The following is a 25,913-nucleotide window of genomic DNA, read 5'->3' on the forward strand; positions in this document are numbered from 1 at the left end:
AAAAACATTCTAGTGAGGAAGATTCTGATGACGACGATCTTACCAGTGATTTTTCAATGCAATAATTTTAAAGTTCAGTACTTCATGTTCATTTCTTTTGTTTCATCATTTTGTTCATTTGATTGTTGTTGAGGAATAATAGCATTCTTGCAACATATGAATTTATCCTGTATGAATTTTGTATGTTACATGTAAAACTATTTATATTTTAATAAATAGAAATTTGATAAATTCTAAATTTATATATTATTTACAAGTATATATTTAATAATATATAATATATACATACATTCTGCAGTTTAAGGTCAAAGTAATGCCTGCATTAGTCAATACAGTCACTTCTCGACTTACGACGGGGTTCGGTTCCGCAACTTCGGATGTAAGTCGAAATGGTCGTAAGTCAAGAAGTGACTGTACTTCAACAAAACAGTTAGCCATCTTACACAAGCACACACAAAGGGTAACTAACTACACAATAAAACTAAAGATGACGCAATCAATCGCCAAAAGCGTGCAAGATATATATGTATATGATATATATTCCACAAAACCTATAAAAAATTGACACATTTAAAAAATTTTTTAATGAAATTTTTCGTCATAAGTGCGAATGGTCGTAACTCGAGAAGTGACTGTAGATCATTGGGACTGAGCAGTATTAATATTCTTATATTTATTATACTCTTAATTTTGTACAATTTAAAGGGTGGTGTGGAAGAAGTAAACTATATATCTATTTCATGGTAAATAATGAAATTTCTAACTAACCATATATATAAAGGAACTTCAATAAGGACCATAGCAATAGCTAATAGTATTGTATTAATAGGGAAATTCTGATCCTCATTTCCTCAAAATACTAATTTTGCTTCTTACTCCTTTCTTCCACAGATCTCGTAAATTCAAATATCACATCATATGCCAATTAATATCTGTCAGATTAACAAAATAACAAAAAAGAAATTACTAAACTTTACATTAGAGAACTAAATTTAAAATAGAGCCAACTAAGGTTAACAGGAGATTGGAGATTGGTTAGAATGCAACACATCATTATGTAATTAACCTCAGGAATTAAATTGCAGTCAGCCATTTTTCTTTCATCCCAGGGTAGGCCTATTATTCATGCGGGAATGAATAAAACTATGTACTTGGCGGCTCAGTAATATAGGTAACACTACAACCGACCACACAACAGTTATTTTTTGAAGTTTTGTTGGCAGAAAGCTGTTTTTCATTATCACAGGCAGAAAACAAGCACCGCGTCTCAGTACGTATCTAACCCAAAGACGCTCGTGTTTTCCCTAAAAAGTTTCCTTTGCCTGCGTACAGGTGGTGCTCAACGCAGTTCCACTAGCTCTATACACCATCCGACCTTCATCCCTGCCCCTTCCCATAATCTGTTCACCTTCAATATGGCCAGGTTTAGGGCCCTAATTCTTAGGGCCTTCACCCATTCATTGGACACACATAACAGAGATATAGAGCTCCTAATGATCACCCGGTACACAACTTAACATGGCTACTCTCCACAGACTATCAAAGGCCTTATATGTTGTTTTTCCTCTGCCACTTCTACCTCACCGAAAAATCACACCCAGGAACACAGTTTACAGGATCGTCACTTATGACAGGAAACTAACCTCCCTATATAAGAAAATATCCAAGAAAAATAACTTTAATTTAGCCTTCTGTAGAAGTCCCTTGATTTCTTCTCTTCTTTGTAACACTAAAGACCATGCAGACATGCACTTCCAACCACGCATCTACACTAACCCCATCATTGATCATAGATCCAGCTGCCACTTAGAATACATACCATATTTACTCGTTTATAAGATGATCTCGCGTATAGGATGAGGTGTGACTTTAAATATCAAAATAAATAAAATTAGATTTATTAATACAATTTTATTTTATTTTGTTTAATCACAAATAAAATGTCGAATGTATGTAAATGCACACATTGTCCTGCAAAAATTACTGGCATTTTAAACTTTAAGGAAAAATTTTGTAAAATCAACAAGTTAATTTGTTCACGTAAAGATGGACAATCGGGAACCTTTTTTGCCAATTTTTAACAGTCGAATCCACTCTCTCTCGATTACACTTATGAGTTTCTCTGAATTCTGATTTCTGAATAACTATCTGTTTTTACGTGGGAACAGATTAAAACTTATATCAGGCTCCTCTGTGATTTTGGAATTTAAATTGGAATTCAATTCAAAGGCTTTGCTTTTCCTATTGCTATTCATCTTTATTCCTGACATTACACAAGAACAATTGAAATGACCCAGATAAAATACTTTTGTTTTTAAACACCAGAGGGTGAGCATCTGGTAAAAAATATGATCACATAGTTCACAGAAATTATTGCAAAAACGCAAAGAATCCTTCGCTGACGCATATAGGACGACCTAGATTTTTGAAGCAGTGAAAAATGAATAAAAACCTTGTCTTATAAGCGAGTAAATATGGTAAATGCTACAATACATTCTTTAAACACTCGCCTCAAGGAACATTGGACTTCCATCACGAAAGGACTGGCCAACATTGCATAGGATATCTTTGTCTCCAACCCAGACATCAATGTGGGCTTCAACAGTGCAAGTGCATGCACTTGCACTGTTGAAGCTGTGTATATAGCTCTTCCAGGCAACCCTCTCTCAAACATTTTGAGAAGGTGGAAATATATAAGGCCACCCACAATAACACCGCTATTAATTTTCACAATGATGACTCCTTCCTCACAGAGTGGAAGTCATTCTTTGAACTATAAATCTTACTAACCTCCCCTTCCACTTTCTCTCTTCTTACGTCATCTCCCCTCTTCATACATGTAAGGCAATCCCGTTGTTTCAGCAACTGGGGGATTAGTTTGAATCAGGATACCCGTTCAACACAGGCGAAAACATTCACAGTTAAAAAATTGTTGGATTTTAGTATTTTTATTTAATAGTGTTTTAATTTGTTAAAATTTGTGCTGCAAACATTATTTGTACATGATTTATTTTGTATATTAGCCTTCTCTTTTTAAATTTACAAAATGTTTTGATATGCATAACTTTTTGATTACCCTGATTGTATAATTAAAATAATAATAAATTTTGTGACTGTAAAATTAGGTGAATACATTATCCTTAAGTAAGCTAAACAGGATTTGAAAAGAAGAGCAGAATTTATTTACTTAATAAGAATTTTTTAATAATAATGCAAAAATTGTCTAAAAGACAGAAAAATTAATATTAGGTTATAGGGTCTTTTTTTATATTTTAAATTAATTAGATTTTTTTTAATGAGCCATTGTTTAAACCTAAATTTTGTAATTCAAATTTTATGATGCAAAGAAAAAAATTAAGACTTAAATAAAACTATAAAACTAATCAACATAAATTGTTAATTAACAAAGACTACATAATAAAAAATAAGTCTTATGTCAGAGTCAACCTTTTATTAGAGACTGCTTGTCTGCCTAATTATGCAAAATGTTACAAAAATTTTACTGTTATTTTCCTGAGGTGTAGGGAAGACTTATTGTATAGTCTTTAATTGTTTGTTAATTTTAATATTACTGTTCTGGCAATTTTATCAAATAAATTGTTAATTTGACGTGAAGCTAGTAACAATCATTCATTCTTCAAATAGAAGAAATAAATCAAGATTAATAAATGCCTTAATTTTCTGTTTTTATAGTTTTATTTATGAAAAAAAATTTAGAAATATGCCTGTTAAAAATTATATATGAGAGATGTTGCACACATATACAATATATATACAATTTTGTATATTATTTACTGAATCCCTTCAATATATATATTGAAGAGATTCAGTGAAACAAGAATTTACCTAAAAGTGGTTGATATAGTGGTCAATGAAAAAGATTTGAAACTCCTGCTTTAATTAAACTAAGCAAATATTTTTTATCTAAATGTTTTCAGAATTTGTCTCCATGTTTAGAGGACCACTATATTTAAGCAAAGAATCTAGAAAGGGTGTCAAACTCATTTGGAATTACAAATCACATCAGTTACAGCAATGCTTTAATGGGTTGCTTGAATTGATTGATATGATTTTTAAAAGGCACTCAAAATAAATGATTATAAATGTTCTTACTATCTTTACATCATTTATGATAGAATGTGTTATGTTATAGTAATATCAATTTATATGAATACACTAACATCTTTGAGTTTCTAGTGCATAGAAATTTAATAAAAACAAACTGTTCTTGGCCTTAATTTTAATTAAGGCCAAGGATAATATGTATATTAAATGTTGAAAATGTTAACTGTAAGTTAATTGTGCAGGAATGAAGATGTTTGATGAAGTACTGTTGACCAAATGGATAATTTTTGGGACATTTACACTTATCTTCTATCATTATTGTCTTTTCCTTTAATTTTTATATATATTGTATTAGTTTATTTAATTTAATTCCCGTTTTTTTTTTTTTTTTTAATTATGCATCTATGTGAACATAATTCAAATTTTTAACATTCTTATTTGAATAATTCGTCCATTTTGGAATACTCTGTTTATATGTTCTATTTTGTTTTTTGTTTTAGTTATCTGAAGAAGGTCTTTTAATTAAGGTTGGAAACATTTGTTTTTATTAAGTGTTCATGTGTTATAAACTTAAAGATGTAGTTTATTTGTTTAACTGCTGTTTCAATTGTTTGTTATTAATATCACATTTTCTATATACCAAAAAAAAAAAAAAATATTTAGTTAAGAAAGGAAATAGGCTAAATTTATATAAATTTTAATTTCATTTTAATTAGAAATTAGTTATGGTTTGTTTTATTTTCTGGTAGCTTATCTAATTGTCAAATCGTAGGCACAAAAAACCTTTCACACTCTGTTTCTAGCAAACAAATTAATGAGCACAAACGTTTTCGGCCGTTTTAAAAGGCCTTCTTCAGGTGCACTGAGGACGGTTGGAAAGTCGGATAGCCAATGTTTACGTGACGTCATTGTTTATAAGGGGTTTCCTCTTACAAGTGACGTCTTAGCAGAGAAGGTTTAAACGAAATTGACCTTGGAAAATATTTTAAGATTAGCCAAGATGCGTGAACTATTGTCGAAGATTCTAGCTTTGTGTGCAGAGATTAATTGTCAAATATCCAGAATCAAACATTTAGCATCTTTTTGATGAAACAAAAGCATAAAAGTTTGGAGTAATCATGCTACAGAAAATTTGAGTATTGAATATTTATTAGTAAGATGAGATTTATTAATGTTCATTACAGAAAAATTATTTACATACATACATATATACTTCCAGATATAGATATATCCTTTGAAACTAAGCATTTGATCTTTAGTAACTTTGGTGCATTTTTTTCAACATATGAATTCTAAAAAACATTGGAAAGCTTATCCTTTGAAAACAGAGTGTATTGTGGTTCAATAATTTTTAACTAAAAATACTTTGATACCTCATTAACACTGGTAATAAACACTGGATAATGAAAACTAGAAAAATTTTTTCTTTCAGGGAAGTGCTGTTGAAATGAATTGGAACTCTCGTAACAGTATTTCTCTGGAATTAAAGCATGAATCTCAAATATATCACAAAGTTTGAAACATTATTTTCTGTAAACTATCTTTTAAAAGCTAGAATTTCAGTATGAAGATGCTAATGCAATTATATGCTGTCAATTATATGCAAATATACTTTTTGTGTTCAGACAATTTAAAATGCTCTGTAATATCTATCATATATGCTAGAATCTTGAATAATCTTGAAATTATTCATTATCTTGCAGTTCATTCATATCTTTTCCTTTCTATTTTATAAATAATTTTATGTTTAATGCAATTTATAAAATCATTTTAGCACATTTCCTCAATTTAACCAGCAAATATCAGTGCAGTATAACATGTTACTTGATTTCATATTTTTATCCATAAAATATTTGACTTGCAAATGAAATAAGTAGTAACACAATATAAACAACATACAGTGTGCTCAGCAGAAAATAATACGAAAAACAAAACAAGCACCTGATCATTCGCTGAGAGATATTTATTCTGAACACAAACGTTTTCAATCCAATCAATGGATCATCATCAGGCGAAATTCGAACATTACAAAAATAGAACAACAAGTTCAAAATACAAAAATATATAATTTCTAAATATCAACAAATTAATAAAAATGCTGTTAAAATTAAAAATAAAATATTAATATATAACAAACAAAAAGTGTATACAAAATATTAATACCTCTGCCTTAAAAAACAGATAAATAACACTAAATAATACCACTGCTTAATAAGCTGTACAGAGTTTTTCATTAAACTGTACATATTAATAAAGCTACTGCTCTTATTAGAAGTTTATAACTGCATACTTCCATGCGGAAGGAAGCCCCTCGGCATCTCTTGCGTTGATGCAATTCCCTTTAAGCTTGCTTTTATAGATTTCTAATTTCTCGGCCGTTCTAGCCAAGGTCGGGGAGTTTTTTGTATTTTGAACTTGTTGTTCTATTTTTGTAATGTTCGAATTTCGCCTGATGATGATCCATTGATTGGATTGAAAACGTTTGTGTTCAGAATAAATATCTCTCAGCGAATGATCAGGTGCTTGTTTTGTTTTTAGTAACACAATGCTGAAATTTTCAAAGTTTAGGTTTTTCAAAAATTTTTGTAACATGAAATGAATGTTTCAACTCTGTTTCAAAGAATAGAAACATAAAAAACTTATTCTAAAACTTAAAAAATATTTTTTATGTACTTTATTTGAATTTTATTTGAGAAAATCTGGAGATGAGATAAAAATATCTCAAAAAATGTTTAATCAAATAAAAAGTTTTGAACTAAAAATTTAGCATTGTGTTATTAGGGTGACTAGACCAGTGAATGACCATCCAAGGTATAGATACAATTCAGAATTATTTTGTATGGCTGCTATTTTTCTCTAATTAATGAGATGTAACTTACATGTATGCTTAAAGTATATTGTTTTATGAAAAGGTGATGCAATCTAAAAATATCTAAGTGTATGTCTGAAAAGCATGATCTTATGAAATTTGAAAAACATGGGAAGTGACTACCACCTATTAACATGCTGATAGGAAATTTGTTAATGATAAATTTCCATTTTAATAATAATTAATAAAATAAAAATTTTGTTTGCTAACAAAATTCTTGAACAGTCAGGTATGCAATAGTTTTTGAACTCCTTCTGAGTCCTTCATCAGGTTTTTTAATGTTTCCTCGATGGATCTTCCTTTTGGAATAAAATTCAAACAAGAGTTTGAATATAAGTTTGAAAAATTATTAAAACCATGTCGTGTCTGTGCAGAAAGTCGCCCTACTGGGACTCAATGAACGGTTAATCCATGTTGTCAATCAACTCTTGCCAGGCCATTGACAAAACCATTTCCTCTTTATAATTTTTGCATGTAGATGTAAAACTGGATTTAAAAATGTGCACTGCCTCCAACCATCTGAAGTATTCCATGGGGACACAGCGAGGATGAGTTTGACCCAGTTAAAGTCCGCTATGATGTCCGGATCTGTTGCATACGTAGAGAGGGCTGTGGTGATTCTTGCATGACGTATATTGGCCCAATGTTCTTGTAATCTGATCCCCATGGAGCACTTAGTTGACCCTATATATACCAGATCTCTATCGTATCTGTTCAATAGTGTTGCAACAGATATGATAGAGGTATGCAATAGCGTTGCAGATCACATTTGATGCTCCTGTTCTAAAAGATTTTTTAAGCACAGAAAATCAATAAAATCAGATGATGTTTACCACATATTACAACAGATGACATCTATAAAATTATTTACATCAGAACAATATTTCTATTTCAAACACTACTATATAATTTTCACAATGCTTTTAAATGCATTGTACCAAATTTGTTTTCATAAACTTTCAAATGCATTTATCCTTCTATATTTAAGCATTTTTATATAACACTTGAAACTAAGGATGGAATGTGAGAAAATAAAAAAAAACAAAGAATAAAATATGATTAGTTTTTTAATAAGTAAATAAATAAAAAAGAATTTCTGTATTAATGTTTATTGCTTTGCTATTTTGTTACCCATTTTATTTATTTGTTGATATTTTTTCTCTTCTTTACTTTTTAATCTTTTTTTCACCAACTATGCTAATGATACAAGTATATGTATGTATAAAGCCAGATAATCTGCTGAGTTATTGGGCTATAATAAAGCTAAGTTAATAATTACATATGAAATAATATGTCTAGAGGTAGTTAATATATTTTTTATTCATATAGAAAATTTCACTTTTCCTTGATTTTCTCAGAGAAAGATTTTCTTCATAGAATAAAACATCAACATTTTGATCTTTTATTCTGTTTTTCTTATGTGAATATCATTATTAACTAATGATTAGTTGGTGTAAACTAATACAACTGGATGATATGAAATCATGTCTAACTGTGTGTATATCAGGATTTTTGCTTCTTGTCTGGGATTTTTCATATAATAATTCATTAATAGGATAACTGATTTGCCTTTCTTCCAGACTTATCATACTGATTTTGTAAAGTATGAAGCAACAACCACTGCCATATGGCATCGGGCTAAATATCAGCCATAATAATTATAAATTACTGATAAATTTGACCATAGTGTATCAGGTTTCGTGGAGATGTTTATATTTGTAAAGTATGAAGTAAAACTGTTATCACTTTTACAAAATCAGTTTGATAAATCTAGAAGAAAGACAAATCAGTTAGCCTATTAACAAATTATTATATATGTGTATATTTTTACTAATATATTCCATAATATTTCATGTAAATTAATTAGCTTTTCTAAAAGAAAACTAAATCTTTATATCAAGTGGTTTATGAAATTTTAATTTTAAATTAATTAAAAATCTTGAGTAATTTTATTGGCTTTATTTGTTATAAAGATAATACTTTTTATTTTTAACAAATAAATTTAACTTAGGTAATCATTTTTTAAAATTAAATGAAGTATTAATGGAACATTTGAAGTTATTTTAACTAATTACATTTAAATATTTAGGTAATGGCAATACCAAATGCCTCTTTTAGAAATTGTGCAGAGAGTGGAAATAAAGAAGAATTAAATTCTGAGGATAAGGTATGTTTAAAAAAGTTAAATTAATAACAGAATAAATTATAAAAATTAAATCACTAGAGAACTCTTTACTGTGATGAATTAAACAACTCAATAAATTTCTGTAGTTTATGAATCTATTTATTTTTTTTAAACTACAAAATTTAATCAATATTACTAATTAAAGTAATTCAGCTATTCAGTTATTCACTCTTCCAACAAGTTCATCACAGTTCTTTAAATGTCTTCCACTTTTATTGATATTCAGCCTGTCTTTTGAAATATTTTTGTAGATTGCAAATTGGACATTTCTTTTGATCCTCTTCCTGCTTGTTTACATTGAAATTTACTTGTAGTATGTTGGATTTTTGGTGCCAAATTGTAAGCACTTCATTGACATATTGTGCATATAAGACAATTTGGTTTTCTTATGCTGGAAGAATGTTCTCTCCTAAGTCGTGAATTATCATTTCACAGATCTGCCTGATTTGGGGCTCTTATGGATCCTAGCTTGCAGGTAAAACTTCCCTTCAAATAGGAAGAACGATGAGTGACAAACAAGATGTGCTAGTTCAAGGATATGAGAGAATGATGTTTTTGAGGATTGGGGACGTACTTAAATAGAAAGTCCCTGAACATACACTGTATCATACATACATGATACAGAGTATGCCCCATCCAAGATTATTCACTTTTTATATTATTTACAAGATTTTTTTCTTTTCTCCAATAGTTGAGTATAGGAAATCAAAATACAAACTTAGCATTTTCTATTCATTTATAAGCTAAATTTGGGTTGTTATATAATTTTCACACTTATAAAATATCAACACCAGAGAAGATCAATTACCATCTATTAATAATTTACATAAATTTGTAAATTATATAAATATCTAGAAAAGATCTTGGATTGGGATTTAATTGATCGCATGCTTGCTTGATTTGCAAGAATTTCAGATTTGGATTGTGCTCTAATAGTTTCTCTGAATATTTTAAATTAATCAGCTCAGATTATTTAAATTGAAATACTGTAATTCGCAAATATGAATTTGTCTAATTCCAAATTTTTATATTCATTAAAGTTATCTAAATTTATCAATTGTTTATATATAATGGATTATATATAAACAATTGAAACAAAGGTACAGTAAAAAAACATTGAAACAGTAAAAAAAGTCTAATAATTGTTTTTAATCAGTACTTTTTATAAGATAGATATATGAGGTAAATTCAAAAAAACTAACTCTTCCAGTCACTTATAATCCTTTTGACATTACAATTTATAGTTTGAAAATCTTTGAATTGTTTTGAATAGGATTTTTGTGTTTACATTAGTTTTTTTAATGCATTTTTAACACATTAAATAATTGAGCCTTCTTTTGTTCTTATAAGAAAACAACAGACATTTAATAAAAAAATTATAGTATAAGTCATTATGTAAGCATCTATTTATTTTAAACATTTTTAGATAACTTTAACCTTTTCAAAATTGCTTTGAAAGTTTAATATAATATATCAGGTCAGTCCATAAGTCCATGTGCATTTTTATGACCTTGAGAAAAATCTTGTTTTGCTGTTAAAAATGTCAGTCTAATGTGATAATTTTTACACTGAAGTGTTAAATTGGATCTCATTCATATAATACTGTTCAGAATTGTGAACATTTCAGTTGTTTATTTTCTTTAAAATGGAAGTAACCAATGAATACAAAAGACACGTTTTATACTTTTTATTTTTAAGTGGTGAGAATGCTACAAATGCAGCCAGAAAAATAAATACTGTACATAATCAAATTGTAATTAGTGCAAGGACTGCGCAAAAGTGGTTTGAAAGATTTAGAAACAATGATTTTAGTGTGGAAGATAAGGCTCATACTGGAAGACCCGTTGACTTTGATGATGATGCTCTCTCTGCTCTAGTTGAAGCAGAACCATCTTTAACAGTTGATGAAATTGTGGAACGTTTAAATTCATCCCACGGAACCGTTCATAGACACCTACAACAAATCGGAAAAGTTTCAAAGCTAGGAAAATGGATCCCACATGAACTGTCAATAGCTAACCGACAACAACGTGTAAACATTTGCACGTCTCTTTTATCCCGTATTGCTTTAGAACCTTTTCTTGATCAGCTGGTTACTGGAGACGAAAAATGGATCCCCTATAATAATGTGACGAGAAAAAGACAATGGATGGATCACGACAAGCAGCCAAAACCGATTGCAAAAGGTGGGTTGCATCCAAAAAAAATTCTTTTGTCTGTTTGGTGGGATATGTCAGGTGTAATTCACTTTGAGCTGTTAGAACCTAATCAAACAATTACAGCTCAAATGTATTGTGAGCAATTAGAGCGTTTAAATGAAAAATTGAAAAAAAAATCGACCGTCGTTAGTGAACAGAAAGCAGGTTCTCTTGCAGCATGACAATGCCAGACCACACGCTGCAAAAATAACTGTACAGAAACTTGAAAGCTACAACTGGGAAATTTTACCTCATCCACCATATTCGCCAGATATTGCTCCCAGTGATTATCATCTTTTTCACAGTTTGCAGAATTTTTTAAAAGGAAAAACTTTTGAGGATGAGAACAATGTAAAAAAGATATTTCTGAATATTTTGATTCAAAACTGAAATCATTTTATGAAGACAGGATTAAAAAGCTACCATCAAGATGACAAGAAATTGTACAAAATAATAGTGAATACATTATAGATTGAAATAAAATTTAATTAAAATTTTTTGCTGCTTTTTTTGTAGATAAAAATATGCATGAATTTATGGACTGACCTGATACAAAATTTTAACATAAAAATTTTAAATATAAAATATTCTTAAAAAAATTTCTTTTGCTGGATGGTGATAAAATCGAAGACTAATTCTGTTGGACAACAGTCACCATTTATTCACTTTCACTGTTTTGGAATGCAGTTTTTGACAATCATCCTTTGTTTTTAGGCTACTTTTAAAAACAATGAAAAAATTTTTGACACTTTTAAAATTGTGGCTGCTATCAATGTAGATATCTTTCCTTTTCATCTATGCCATATTGCAGTGGTCCCCAACCCTATGCCCATGGGCACCATAGCGACCGCCGATCGTTTTACGTGTGCCCGCCACTGTGAGACCACGATAAAAATAAAAATATTTCGGTTTTCAATAAAATGCTATGTAAAAGTTTTTTCGTTTTTAATGATTAACCACTCAAAAGTAGAAATGGCGTCCAACACAGATAAAAGCACAAAGCGAAATGCGACCGATCTCTTTTTCCCCTCCGCCAAATCTTCACCAACCAAATTTCCCATACCTGAAATGAAATAAACCGGTCCGTTCTGAATATCATAAAATCAAGTACAGATCACGACTTACAGATGAACACCTTGACGATTGCTTACGAGCAGGAATATCATCATACTCTCCTAATTACGAAGCAATGGCCAATGAAATGCAATGCCAAAAATCACATTTACTTTCAGATTTATATTTTTTATAAAGAATTTTTATACTCTGTAGATTTTGTATGCATTGTTTAGTAATTACTTGTTTTGTAAAAATTATTGTCAGTAGTCTTCTGTATGTTTTATTACATTTTTGGAATTAAATGTTTTCTGTACATTATGTGTATGTATTATTAACCATGTCCAAGTATAAATTCACCCTGATAAAATAAATGGCGCCCGCTGTTCGGCCAGTATTATAGAATGTGCTCTTAGGTACAAAAAGGTTGGGGACCCCTGCCATATTGGGACTGTAATGCTATTTGAGCTTTTTATCTACTGAGGTAGGCACTGGTATATGTAGATTTTTACCAATGACTATTTATAAAACATTTTCAAAACATTAAAAATAGGTTTTTTTTTTGTAGTGTGAAAGTAGTCTAAAAAGAAAGGTTGATTGTCAAAAGCAGTTTTCTGGAACAGTGCAAATGAATAAGTGGTGACTGTTTGTCAACAGATTTAGTCTTTAATTTTGATTTTAATAAAATATTCTGCAAGATTCTTTTAGATTAGTTCACAGATTTCAGGAAATTCATAAACTTTGATGGGGAAAATTACATCTTTATTTTCATTAACCTCTAACTGAAATAAACATCATGATCAAACCTGATATATTTTAAAGCTATCGTTCAACTAAAGCTGAATATTATTGGGCTAGAAATGGCTATAATATTAATAATTTATAAGACAATTTGGCACTAGAGTTAGGCATTAGGCACCATCTCTTAATTAATTTAATAATTATAATTTTAATAATTTAATAAAACTCTAGGGCCAAATTGTTTTATAAATTATTAATATTATAGCCATTTCTAGCCCGATAATATTTGGCTTTAGTTGGACGATAGTTCTAACTGAATCTTAGCATTTTTTAAAATTATGGATGTAGTTAACAAACCAAAATAGTATTGGCATTATCTGTGATTTTGTCACTATTAGTAATCACATATTTTCACATTATAGTTGCACATATATTACTATATCTCAAATTTAGTTTTTTTAAATATTTGATAACTGTATTTCAATATAATTGGTTTTCTTTGTTATCCTATATACTTTATTCTATGCATTTAAAAACATTATTCTGAGAGGGATCTATAGGCTTCACCAGAATGCAAGAGAACTCCACAACACAAAGTTTAGAACCCTTCAGATTAATTTGATTTTATTTTATTTAAAAATAGTTTAAAAATTTTATGGTAACTTTTAAAATATCTGATTATTCTAATTTAATTTTTAATTAATTTTAATTAATTAATTAGAGCATAAATTTTATATAACTTTTTGTGTTGATAAAAATTAACATGTTTTCCTATATTATTTTAATATTATTGAAATGTATAATATGTATTATATTATATAAATATATTATATTATTATGTGAATTAATTTATTTTATGTTATTAGATTATTAAATTGATATAAAAAAATTTTAAAAGGAATGAAAAACTTTTTGAATTAACGTTTACATTTTAAATTTTAGTAATTATTGCTAATACTATTAAATATTTTATTTGTAGATTTTATTGCAACCATTCCATTATTTACTTCAAGTTCCTGGGAAAAAAATAAGAACAAAACTTACCAAAGTAAATATTTTTATAATGAAATTTTCTAATTAACTGAAATAATTTGTTTTTTAATTTACTGTTTAATTATTCTAAAAATCAAAGATAACACTCCATAAATAACAAAATTTATTGTTAATGGAGCAGAACTGCTCTGTTAAAACAGTTTTTGTTATTTTAACTATCCTAATATAATAAATTTTATTTATTTTTTTTTAATAATTACACTGTAATTAAATGGTGACTGTTTTTATTTTGGATTAATTTTGGACTGGATTAATTTTGAGAAAAGAAACAAGAGTATAGTTCTGTAGACAATGGTAATAGAAAGTGCATCTGAAAAAGTTAGTTATTATATTAAATTAGTACATTTCCACATGTACTCCTGATTTGACAAATGCGATATCTGGTTTGGACTTTATTTTGGCCTATTGAGCTAGCATGTTAGGAGTCATGCTGTTATTGTCATATGTTATTGTCATATAATAAATAGCATATTATCATATGCTATTTACTATAAAATAGTTATAGATAAAATGCATAATTAAAATACTGTAAAACTCCAGTTTTAAAGATTTTCTTAAAGAACCAAATACTACTTTGTTCTTTGAAAAGAATGTTTTAATTTTTAATTATATAATTGCCTAATTACAGTATTTATATTTATGAAATATAAACTTACCTATAAAATATCAGACTCTTATAAATGGAATAAAATAAGAGATTCAGAATAAGTCAATAATTTATGTCATTTTTAATTAATGCATTTATTTTATTTTAATTTTGTTTTTTCTCAAATTTTATAAATATAATTTTAAATAATAATTTTCACTTTTATTTAAAATTGTAATAAAAATAGTTTTTGCATTTAAATAAGTTGCAACAATATATTTTAATATGATTACAGTATTATTTTTATTTTTTGATACTTATGATAATTACATGATTGTGTATTTGTGCATATAAAATTGACAAATGTGAGAACTAATGAGGAATTACAGTAACAGCAACATTTAATAGATTATATGGACTAATAACCATAAAATAAAATAAAACTAATTCAGGTAGCCAAAATATTTATTCAACAAGATATATTTTCAGCCTGTCTTAGCCAGCAAAATGTTTCTTGTCAAATGTTTTGGTTATCTAAAGAAACAGTTTTATATCATTTTAATGCCATTGATTATAGTTAAATGTTAGTGTAAGATTTACTTAATTTGAGGATAGCAGTGTATATTAAATTACTCAGTTATTTTATAGCTAATTAGAAACCCAGTGTTACTTAGTAAATTATTAATATTTATTTATTAAAATAACAAGGTAAGTGCTATATTCATTTAAATTTGCTACCTTTATAATCAATTAAACAATATATATCAAGCTTAGATTTCATTTTAGATATTTATAATGTAATTACTAAAAATTTCTAATAAAATAAAATTATATGAAATAACAGTAATGTTAAAAAATTGAATAAGTTTATAGATGAGATAGATTCCATGAAAATCTAATTTATTTAAAATTTTTTGTATCATAAAAATTTTATTTGGAATTGTTATTAAAATTTTTTCCAGGCATTTAATCTATGGCTTGATATTCCTGCTGATAAATGTTCCACTATTGGTGATGTAATTGAAATGTTACATAATGCTAGTCTGCTGTAAGTTAAAAAATATATATATTTTTCTCAACTATATGCAAGGTGTTTCTCCTTAAATGTCACTAGTTTTGTGGATTAATTTTGAGAAAAGAAACAAGAGTATAGTTCTGTAGACAATGGTAATAGAAAGTGCATCTGAAAAAGTTAGTTATTACATTAAATTAGTACATTTCCACATGTACTCCTGATTTGACAAATGTGATATCTGGTTTGGACTTTATTTTGGCCTATTGAGCTAGCATGTTAGGAGTCATGCTGTTATTGTCATCTGCAATTCCTTTATGTGGCGATCTTATGTCTGGCACTTCTGTAGCATACACACAAAACTTGACATGCCCGTAAAGAAAAAAGTTCAGAGAGATGATGCCGGGTGATTGAGCAGACTGAGAAATGGGGCCCCAGCAATTTATACCATGCAGCAGCAGAGATTCAGATTGCCATTGTACGGCAGCACTGGTCTTTCAATCGTATGCACATGAAACTTAGAGTATTGACCAACATTCTCCAACATATTTTATCAGAATAGTTTAAAACTAAGGAGGTTTGAGAAGAACACTCTGTATGTATCATTTCTAAAAATCTAATACCGTAACATTTGCATTTCTAAATAAATTTTTTCTGTTATATAAGGTTTATAAAAATTATTTATGGAAATAATAATTATATTTTCATTTAAACATTCCAAATTGGTAATATTTATTTTATTAAAGTTTTTTTTATTTTTATATTCTAAACTAATAATAGTGTAATAGTAAGTAAAATAAGAATCTTTATTAAAGATGCATTTAAATACGACAGAAATTACAAAGAAAAACAAAGATTCTAATTCATATGAATATGAACTAGAAAAAAAAAATTTAAAAAATGATCAATGGTTTTAAAAAGACTAAAAAGGAACAAAAAATCTAAATGTATTCAAATATAAACATCTATTAATCCAATTTTTGATTAAGGCCAAATGATCTGACATACTATATCAGGTTATAATGTGGATATTATTTAATAATTAAATATTCAGTAATTTTGCCTCGAAGTAAACATTAGGCACCATCTCTGTAAGTCTAATAATTATAAATAAATTGGGCTGCAATTTGAAAAAAAATGTAGACACACAAATTCTCACTGTCATTCGTCTGTCTTAATCTCAAGAACAGAGTTAGGTAGATCAATAATGAAACCATATATAGAAACCTTAGCGGCGGGAGGCTCTGGTTAAGTATATATGAACTTCTGTTTTGCATCAGAAGTCACATTACTTCAATTCAAAAATTTTCTCTTTAAATGTGTTAGACAGATGATCATCATGACTCTATTGTTAAAAGAAAAGTATGATATACAGGGGAAAGCCACTACTAATTTGAGGTGGAGAGCATATATTTTAAATTAAATAAATTAAAAATACGATTAAAATTGCAACCCGGCATTGTGATGATGTCACAATAAATAATTGCTCATTTATAGACTTCATATATAATTCTTATTGTTTAACATACTTCAATTTAGTACCAATTTCAGAGGTAAAGAAATGAAGACACTAAACTGATGTTTTACTGTAAATGTATATTTAAATATAATTTTAAAAATTATCTATGCATTTGATTAATGCCAAATGATTGCCAGATTACATCAGGCTATAATAATACTACTATTTAATAATTAAATGTCAAGTAATTTGGCCTAGAGCCCAATGTCATCCAGCAGTTGTTTTACAATTAATCTAAAAGTTGGGTTAATGAATGTTTATATTTGTGTATGCATTTGATATTTATTATCATAGGAAACATACATATTTACTGTATATTTTCATATTAAACTATAATGATTATTTTGATCTTAGAATAGATGATATTGAAGATAATTCATTGTTAAGAAGAGGAATACCAGTAGCCCATAATATTTTTGGAATTCCAAGTACTATAAATTCTGCAAATTATGTATATTTTTTAAGTTTACAAAAAGTCTTGGAATTAAATCATCCTGAAGCAACAAAAATTTTTACAGGTAAGCATATAACCATTATTAAAAAAGATATTAGTAAATACATAAATAGTTATTATTTGTTGAGATTAATAACTGAAAATAATAATGTAAAGTAAGATAAAATAAGTTCTTGAACTGATTAATTTAAAATATCAAAACATAAAATAAATTAGGAAACCAACACATAGAATAGTATCAATAATTAAGGCTAGGTTGTAGTCTTTGATGCATGTGAATAAGTTGTTTTATTTATGGAAACTTGTAAACAAAAAAGTCAGATATCTACAGGGTGACCAAAAAGTTACTGTACAGTGGAAAAGGTTTAAGTAAAATTTTTAATAATAGTGAAGTTTTACATATAATATTGCAGTTTCTCCTACAGCAAATTTTGCAAATATATCTCAGCTGCCAAAATCCAGGGGAGTGAAATATAGAAAACTAGTGGGCAAGATACCACAGGAGATTATGTAATAGACAAAGAAGTCTTACAAAAACTGTAGTCCAAAAAACAGAATATTTGTGAGCAAGCAGTATTGTCATCTACTGCATAGTGGAAATCTAGGATATATAACAAGTCTTGTATGTAATACTGTATGTGTAACTTTAATGTCTTTACAAATTTCTCACTGCACAGTAAGTTTTTAGACACCCTGTACAATGTCACAATTTAGACATATCCATAAAATTCTTTATTATTAGGAGTGCTTCAGAAACTGTAGAAATAATAAAGGTTTGAAGATATTGCCTCACATATTGGAATTTCTTGTGGTAATTGTTATTCCATTATAACATAGAATTTAAAAATGAAAACGTTAGGCAATTTTTTTATTCCTAAGCTGTTAACTCAAGAACAGATGGAAAGAAGAATGGAACTTTGATGAGATCTATTTGAAATGAATGATGATGATTCAAATTTTTAAAAAACAATAATGACTGGATATGAAACTTGGTGTTACCTGTATGATCCTTTAATGAAATGCCAATTCTTGGAATGGAAGTCTCCAAACTTGCCTTGGAGGAAGAAAATTCAGATTGACAAGTCCAAAGGTAAAATCATGCACAAATTTTTTTGATCACAGAAGTGTCATTTATTATGCATTTATATCTGAAGGAAATAAATATGTGGCAGAATTAAGGCTCTTAAGAGATGCTATCAGTAGGAAGAGACCTGACTTGTGGAAAGAAAACAACTGGAAATTACTCTATGACAATGATTCAGTGTATCAGGCTACAATGGTGAGAAAATTCCTTGTCAAGCATTCAGTAACTGTGTTGAGACATCCTTCATACTCACTGAACTTTGCTTCTAGTGATTTTAATTTTTTTTTCAATGCTTAAAATTGTTTTGAAAGAAAATCACTTTTCAAATGCAGAAGAGATCAAGAGTAATGCAAAGATTGCCTTAAAGGACATCTCAAAACAGGGCTTGGAATGATTTTTCACAATTAAACAGCTACTGGAAAAATGTGTAAATGACCAAGGACAGTATTTTGGGAAATTTGACTTAGAATTATATGTTAATGTTGTATTTTTTAAATTTTCATTTAAAAAATACAACAGTAACAAATACATAAATCAGTCTAGATTTATGAGAAATGATGCAAACATACCATCATCAGTTGTAGAAATGCAGATCAACTCCCCTCTCCTTGGAAATGCTTAATCTCAAAAAGTTTGTATTATACATTAGTACACTACATAAATATTATTAATGGATTATAGCTTTTGTTTATAGTACATTAGTGAAGTTATGAAATTTTACATTTTATGTTTATTATGTTTTTAATTTCTGATAGTGTTATTAGTTTTATTTGGTATTTAAAACTCCAATACATAGAATTCTTCATTAAAGAACTATTCTTTTGTTTTCAAGACAATATAACCATTTAGACTGTGATACTATTGTAACAATGTTTGAAACTTTTGATGGGTTCTTGAGGATAGATGTGAATTTGAAAGTACTTAAACTAATTTATGTTGTAAGATATAGCACATTTTATTTTGTGACTTAAATTTGTAGTCATTTATATATATATAAAGAGAGAGTTGTTTAAAAAACACATCGGCTGTTGTAATTTTTTAAAGATAAAGGAAATTTTTGACAAAGATTGGGATGAAAAATAATGTGCATAATGATTGATGATATCTTTTAAAATTGATATAAACACTTTTCTTCCAAGTAACATCTGCATTGTATTAATTGTTGGTTGTGGTATAGGAACAAGAGTCAGTATAATTCTCATATACATTTCAACAATAGATCAGTTTAAGAGCTTGATCTCTAAAAAAACAGGAAATTCCTAAAGCAAAAATAGCAGACACCATCTGGATTCAGAAAGAAAAATCCAGATAATGCATTTGCTAGAACAAAGTCTCTGCACAACCACAAATATGATGCAGTAGAGTCTCTTCAGCAGAATCACAAAAAGCTGAGAATGAGAAGATTACATTGAAACATGTTTTTATGAAATGATGAAACCAGTCACACTGCTGTGTAAAAAAACATATCTGATTTTACTCTTAAAAAAATCTTTATGTATAAAAATTTATAGCTGAATACAAATTTGTGGCTGAAAACATTCGATCTGTAAGTTTTTTACGTTTATTTGCTGGAAAATTTGAGTTTAGGTGTGATTTGTGACTCTATGAATACAAATTTATGCGAATTTTAGATGATCAGTTAAGGCTGGTTTCCATATCACTGGAAAATACTCTAGAAACAGAAAACTGAAATGGGAAAGTGATGCCACTTCCTGTTCAGAAGTCTATTCATCAAAGTCCAGATAGAAACCTAGAGTAGAAAATACTTCATCTTTTCCATTTCTGTTAGCATCTTCCATTGTGTTTTGACCAATAGTAAAGCATAGTAGTAACATATGTCTTTTTATATCAAAGGAAAATGGCAGACTATTTCAAAAGAATGAAAATGAATAGGAATTTCAGATTTTAATCTCTCTTCCTAGTAGTGATAATTTTGGATTTATAGCAATTAATTATTAAATCATTTTGGACTTCAAATTAATTAAAGTATTGATTTTACATAATAACTCAATTTTATTAGGAGGTGTGACCTACTTAAACTTAAAACTATAATATTGCTAACTTCAAGAATCAAAATTTATTGGGCTGCAATTTTAAAAAATTGTATACAGTCAAACCTGTTTTTATGCGGTCTTTTTTTGTGCGATTTTTTTTATTTGTGCGGTATAGTTGGTGACTAGTCTCGTGCGATTTGTCATGTCTCACGTTGACTTATTATAGCTAAATAAACTTATTATAGCATAAATGAACTTATTATAGTAATATTATTGCATGAATATGCGAAAAATGAAATAATTTATTTTTTAAGTCAAAAAAACAGCACCTGGACAAAAATATGTAAAACAGACGATAGACGAGACGATGCAGTCAAGTGCTGACATCTGTTGTCAATAAATTCTGTTTCGTATGGTTTTGAGTTATTTTCTATGTGAGTTTTTTTTATGCGGTCAATAGGGACCGCATAAAAAAAATATTTTTTTAATTGTGTTGCGAAAACTATTTTTTATAGCCACTTGTGAAGTTTCATGCGATTTTTTTTTTTTTTTTTTTAATGCAGTCCCTATCCACCGCATAAAAAACAGGTTTGACTGTACCTGTAAATTCCCACTGTCATCTATCCTTCTTTCCTTAATTTTGAGAACAGAGTTAGATAGATGAAAGATGAGACCAGATATGGAAACCTTAAGGCAGGAGGTCCTGATTAACTATATATGAACTTCCAATGCAAACTGGAAACCTTATTATTTCAATTCAAAACTTTTCCCCTGAAAGCAGTTAATAGATGACTGGCATGACTCTATTGCTAAAGGGAAAGTATGATGTACAGGGGCAAGCCACCACTAATTTGAGATGGAGAGTATATATATATTTTAAATTAAATAAATTAAAAATTGCAGCCCAGCATTGTGACGATGTCACAGTAAATAATTGCTTGTTCTTTATTAAATAACATTTTTGGTTATCTTATGGCCATTTCAACTTACCTAGAAATTGCAAGTGAATGATATATAACATATTTTAAAATCAATTTTTTAATACCAAAATACACTAAAAATGGAAAATAAAATTAGGACTGAATTTAAAATTGAAATAGAAGTAACTTTTAAATAATTTAATTAATTTAGATACACTAAGTATAAAAACCCCTGGTACGACCACCACTGTCACAAAATGAAAAAAATTAAACAAACTAACTTAAATTTATTTAGAAAGGATCCAAATGCTGTAAACTTTTCTAATTATAGAAAGGCTAAACAAACTTACAATAATCTGCTTAAGGCAAAAAAGAGGAATTATTTTAGAATCATCGAATCAACCCTAATCAACAACAGTAAGGACAATATCTTATTTTGGACCACTATATGTAAATTTCACTTCAACATAAATCCTAGTACAAATTCTTCAGTTATAGACTTTAATGTATGGAAAAGTTTCTATCAAAGATTCTCAGATATTCAACCTATCTCACCAATAAGTTTTATACTCATAATGAATATTTAGATACTTACTTTATAATTAATGACTTAGAAGATGCTATTAATAAAACCAAAATCAAATCTACCTCAGATAGCAACAACATCCCAACTAGCTTTCTAAGATGTTTTCTTATCAGGAACAGAGAAAATTACTAAAAATATTTAATTCTATGTACAAAGAAATTACATACCCTGACTCTTGGAATTCAGCTATGATTACAATGATATATAAAAAAGGTGACCATCTTTCTCCTGATAATTATAGACCCATTGCCTTGCTTTCAGTATTAAGGAAATGCTTTATGTCAATGCTAGCCTCTAAATTTTGTCAGTGGACCAAAGATACAGATCTAGATGCAAAATTTCAATATGCTTACACCAAGAATAAAGGAGCCAAATTCGCAATTTTTCTACCACTGTCTATAATACAACTTCAATTAATAATAAAACATAGGAAAGTATATGCAGCATTTATAGATATCAAAAAGGCTTTTGACTCTGTCTACATTCCTCTACTGGTTCATAAATTAAGAATTAAGGGTGCAGGAGAGCAATTTTCAACAACAGTACTTAAATTATTTTCAAACTATTGTATAAAAATTAAACAGGGAAGCTTCATATCTCCATCATTAATATTTATCACATGGTATACTTCAGGGTGACCCCCCCCTCACCTTATCTATTCAACTTTTATTTATCTAGCCTAGATCATCTTTTCCTCCAATCCAGTGATGGGAATGAGATTGCTGACAGGGTTTTTCACTATATTCAATTTGCAGCCGATTTGGTTTTAATTGCACCTCTTAAAATTTCTTTGCAAAGGAAAATTAACCAATTAAACTCATATCTCAATTCGCTGCATCTAACAATAAATCCCGCTAAAACAAAGATTGTAATATTTTGTAATAATTGTAAAATTTCACAAACAGAATCAAAGTTGTATCTAAATAATACTCCCCTACAAATAGTTAAAGAAGTTAATTTTTTGGGAGTCATATTTGATTGAAATATTACCTTCAAAGCACATCTAACTATTATTAATAACAAAGGAAAGCTGGCAATTGACAATCTCTTGTATCTATGTTCTACTCTGAAAATGTGAAATTTGAATGTCCATATGAAGCTATATAATTCAATAATTAATCCCATTATATACTATGCCAGTCCAATTTGGGGTCTTGATTACTTATATAAACTGGAATCATTTCAAATTTATTTTCTTCGTAAACTTCTCCATCTAGAAAGATCTATTCCTGGTTATGCTATACGTAATGAAATCAACTGTATATGCTCATTCCTTTTTTTTCTCAAATGTATAATAAAATTCTACTACCATATAAAATTTAAAAGTGATAATAATTTAATTGTTCTACACCAGGAAATTATCAAAAAAAGTAAAAACGTAAGTTCAAACTAACTATGGTAATCTAAGTTACAAAAAATTTTAAACTCATTTGGTGTATCTGACCTGCTATTTAAAGATAATCTGCAAGACTGGAAATATGGCTATACACTACTAATCGAATCTGCAATATCTCAGTCTATTAACAAGGATCAAACAAGTTTAAATCAGAGTAAATATCAACCTTGGTACACCAATCTGCTCCATATTCCATCTTCACAACCATATATATCTAAATCAATTAATTTAAATGTGAAAAGATTAATAGCACAAATATGCCTTAATAAATATTCTATTTACATCAACAACAGTTATATTAATTTTGCAAATAATCAATGTATTTGGTGCAATTCCGAAAAACTCTCACTTTACCTTCTGATGCAGGATTGTCAAGGCTTAACTAATGTGCACGATTCACTTGATATCAAACGAACAATTCAATGTAAATCACTCCTTGAACTTAGAATGAGTATTAACAAAGATAATAAAAATGTCTTATATAAACTATATAATTACTTTATCAAAATTACAGAAATATTAAAAAACCTAATTTAATAGTTTCATTGTTCATTACTACTATATAACTGTGATTTCATCTGTATTAATAACTTTAAGGTTTTGATTGTTATTATTCAACAAAAGTATACTTGTAATTAATGTTATAATATTTATTATTTATATATATAACCTGTTCAGAATCACTTCATCAAAACCACAAATTGTTAAATAATCTAACTTAATAATTTTATTGTTAATTTCAACTCTATAACTGTGCTTTTATTTGTATTAATAACTTTAAGGCTTTGATTAATGTTATAATGATTATTATTTATATAATTCGCTGTATGTTAACAACACTTACATAAGCTTATCAACAAAATGTTTCTTATGTAACTCCGATGATTTAACACCTTATCATTTAATATTAAAATGTCCAAAATTAAATGATATTCGTGAACACTATGACATAACTCGAACTTATAAATGCAACTCGCTAATAGAATTGTTAAAAAACTTCAACAAAATGGGTAAAAAAGACTTATATAAAATTTATAACTATTTTTGTAAAATAATCGACATTTATAAAAACAAAACAAACTAACACTAATGAAGTATTAAAACATGTTATTATTAATGAAATAGAACAATAAAATTGTAAGATTCAAATTAAAAATGTTTGGAATGTATTCGCGGAAAAATAGGTGTAAATTAAAATCAAAAGTATTGTAAAGTAAAAAACAAGTAAACAATGTAAATGTAACCTTCTTGTAATAGGGAAGAAATTTCCAATAGACAATAAATGATGATGATGATGATGATTATTTATATATGTAAACTGTTCGACCTTTTTTGTAATTTTCCCTATTAAATGTAACACCCCCTTAACAGGGAAACTCTCCCTTTTTGTGAATAAATGTTTATATAATTTAATTAATTTTATAAAGTAATAGCATAAAGTAATGTGAATACAAAAATTATTAATTTTTATGCATAATAATTATTGTTTAGAAGTAATCAACGATCGCCTTAAAGATTGGGCTATAATCTGGTGAATTAAATGATTGATATAAAGTAATTTGTCACTAGAGGTAGATGTTAGGTGCCATCTCTTAACTAAATTAATAATTATAATTTAAATAAATTAATAAATAAATTTAGAACCTTCTGGAATAAAAGACTGACCCGGGGTGGGGCTTGAACCCACAACCTCCGCTTGCGGTGTGCATGCCAGCCTTTTATTCCAGAAGGTTCTAAATTTATTTAATAATTTATTTAAAATAATTATTAATTTAGTTAAGAGATGGCACCTAACGTCTACCTCTAGTGACAAATTACTATATCAATCATTTAATTAGCCAGATTATAGCCCAATATGTAAGCTGATCGTTGGTTACTTCTGTATATGCATCGGGCTTTGAGTTGTTTGTTATTTAATTATTGTTCAACTGATAAGCATATCATTGATTTATATAAAGAATTAATTGTTATAAAGAATAAACAAGTGATTCAGTGAATATCCTGGAGAAGACTACAACATACAGATTGGAGAATTCATAGCCCCCAATAATGTTTGTTTATTTTGTAATTTTGTATTCAAAAATTTCTGTCAGTTTTTATGCTTTACAACCAATATAAGTTGATTATCATTTTCTATTTTTATTTCATTGTTTAAAACAACATAGGTCTAAAGGTATTTAAATTCACTTTTTATGCAG

The 25,913-nt window shown here is 28.1% G+C and overlaps 1 protein-coding gene across 1 annotated transcript in view; it reads left to right on the forward strand.

Moving 5' to 3' along the window:
- qm (quemao) overlaps nt 1-25,913 on the forward strand; it is a 67,209-nt gene that overhangs the window by 9,904 nt on the left and 31,392 nt on the right. The window contains exons 3-6 of the mRNA XM_067287177.1: nt 9,024-9,101; nt 14,091-14,159; nt 15,713-15,798; nt 17,636-17,799. Coding sequence (XP_067143278.1) covers nt 9,027-9,101; nt 14,091-14,159; nt 15,713-15,798; nt 17,636-17,799 — 394 coding nt within the window. The 5' untranslated portion in view covers nt 9,024-9,026. The remainder of the gene's footprint in view (nt 1-9,023; nt 9,102-14,090; nt 14,160-15,712; nt 15,799-17,635; nt 17,800-25,913) is intronic.

The sequence above is a fragment of the Centruroides vittatus genome, unplaced genomic scaffold, assembly GCF_030686945.1.
Source record: "Centruroides vittatus isolate TY-2023 unplaced genomic scaffold, ASM3068694v2 scaffold_435, whole genome shotgun sequence".
Classification (NCBI taxonomy): Eukaryota; Metazoa; Arthropoda; class Arachnida; order Scorpiones; family Buthidae; genus Centruroides; species Centruroides vittatus.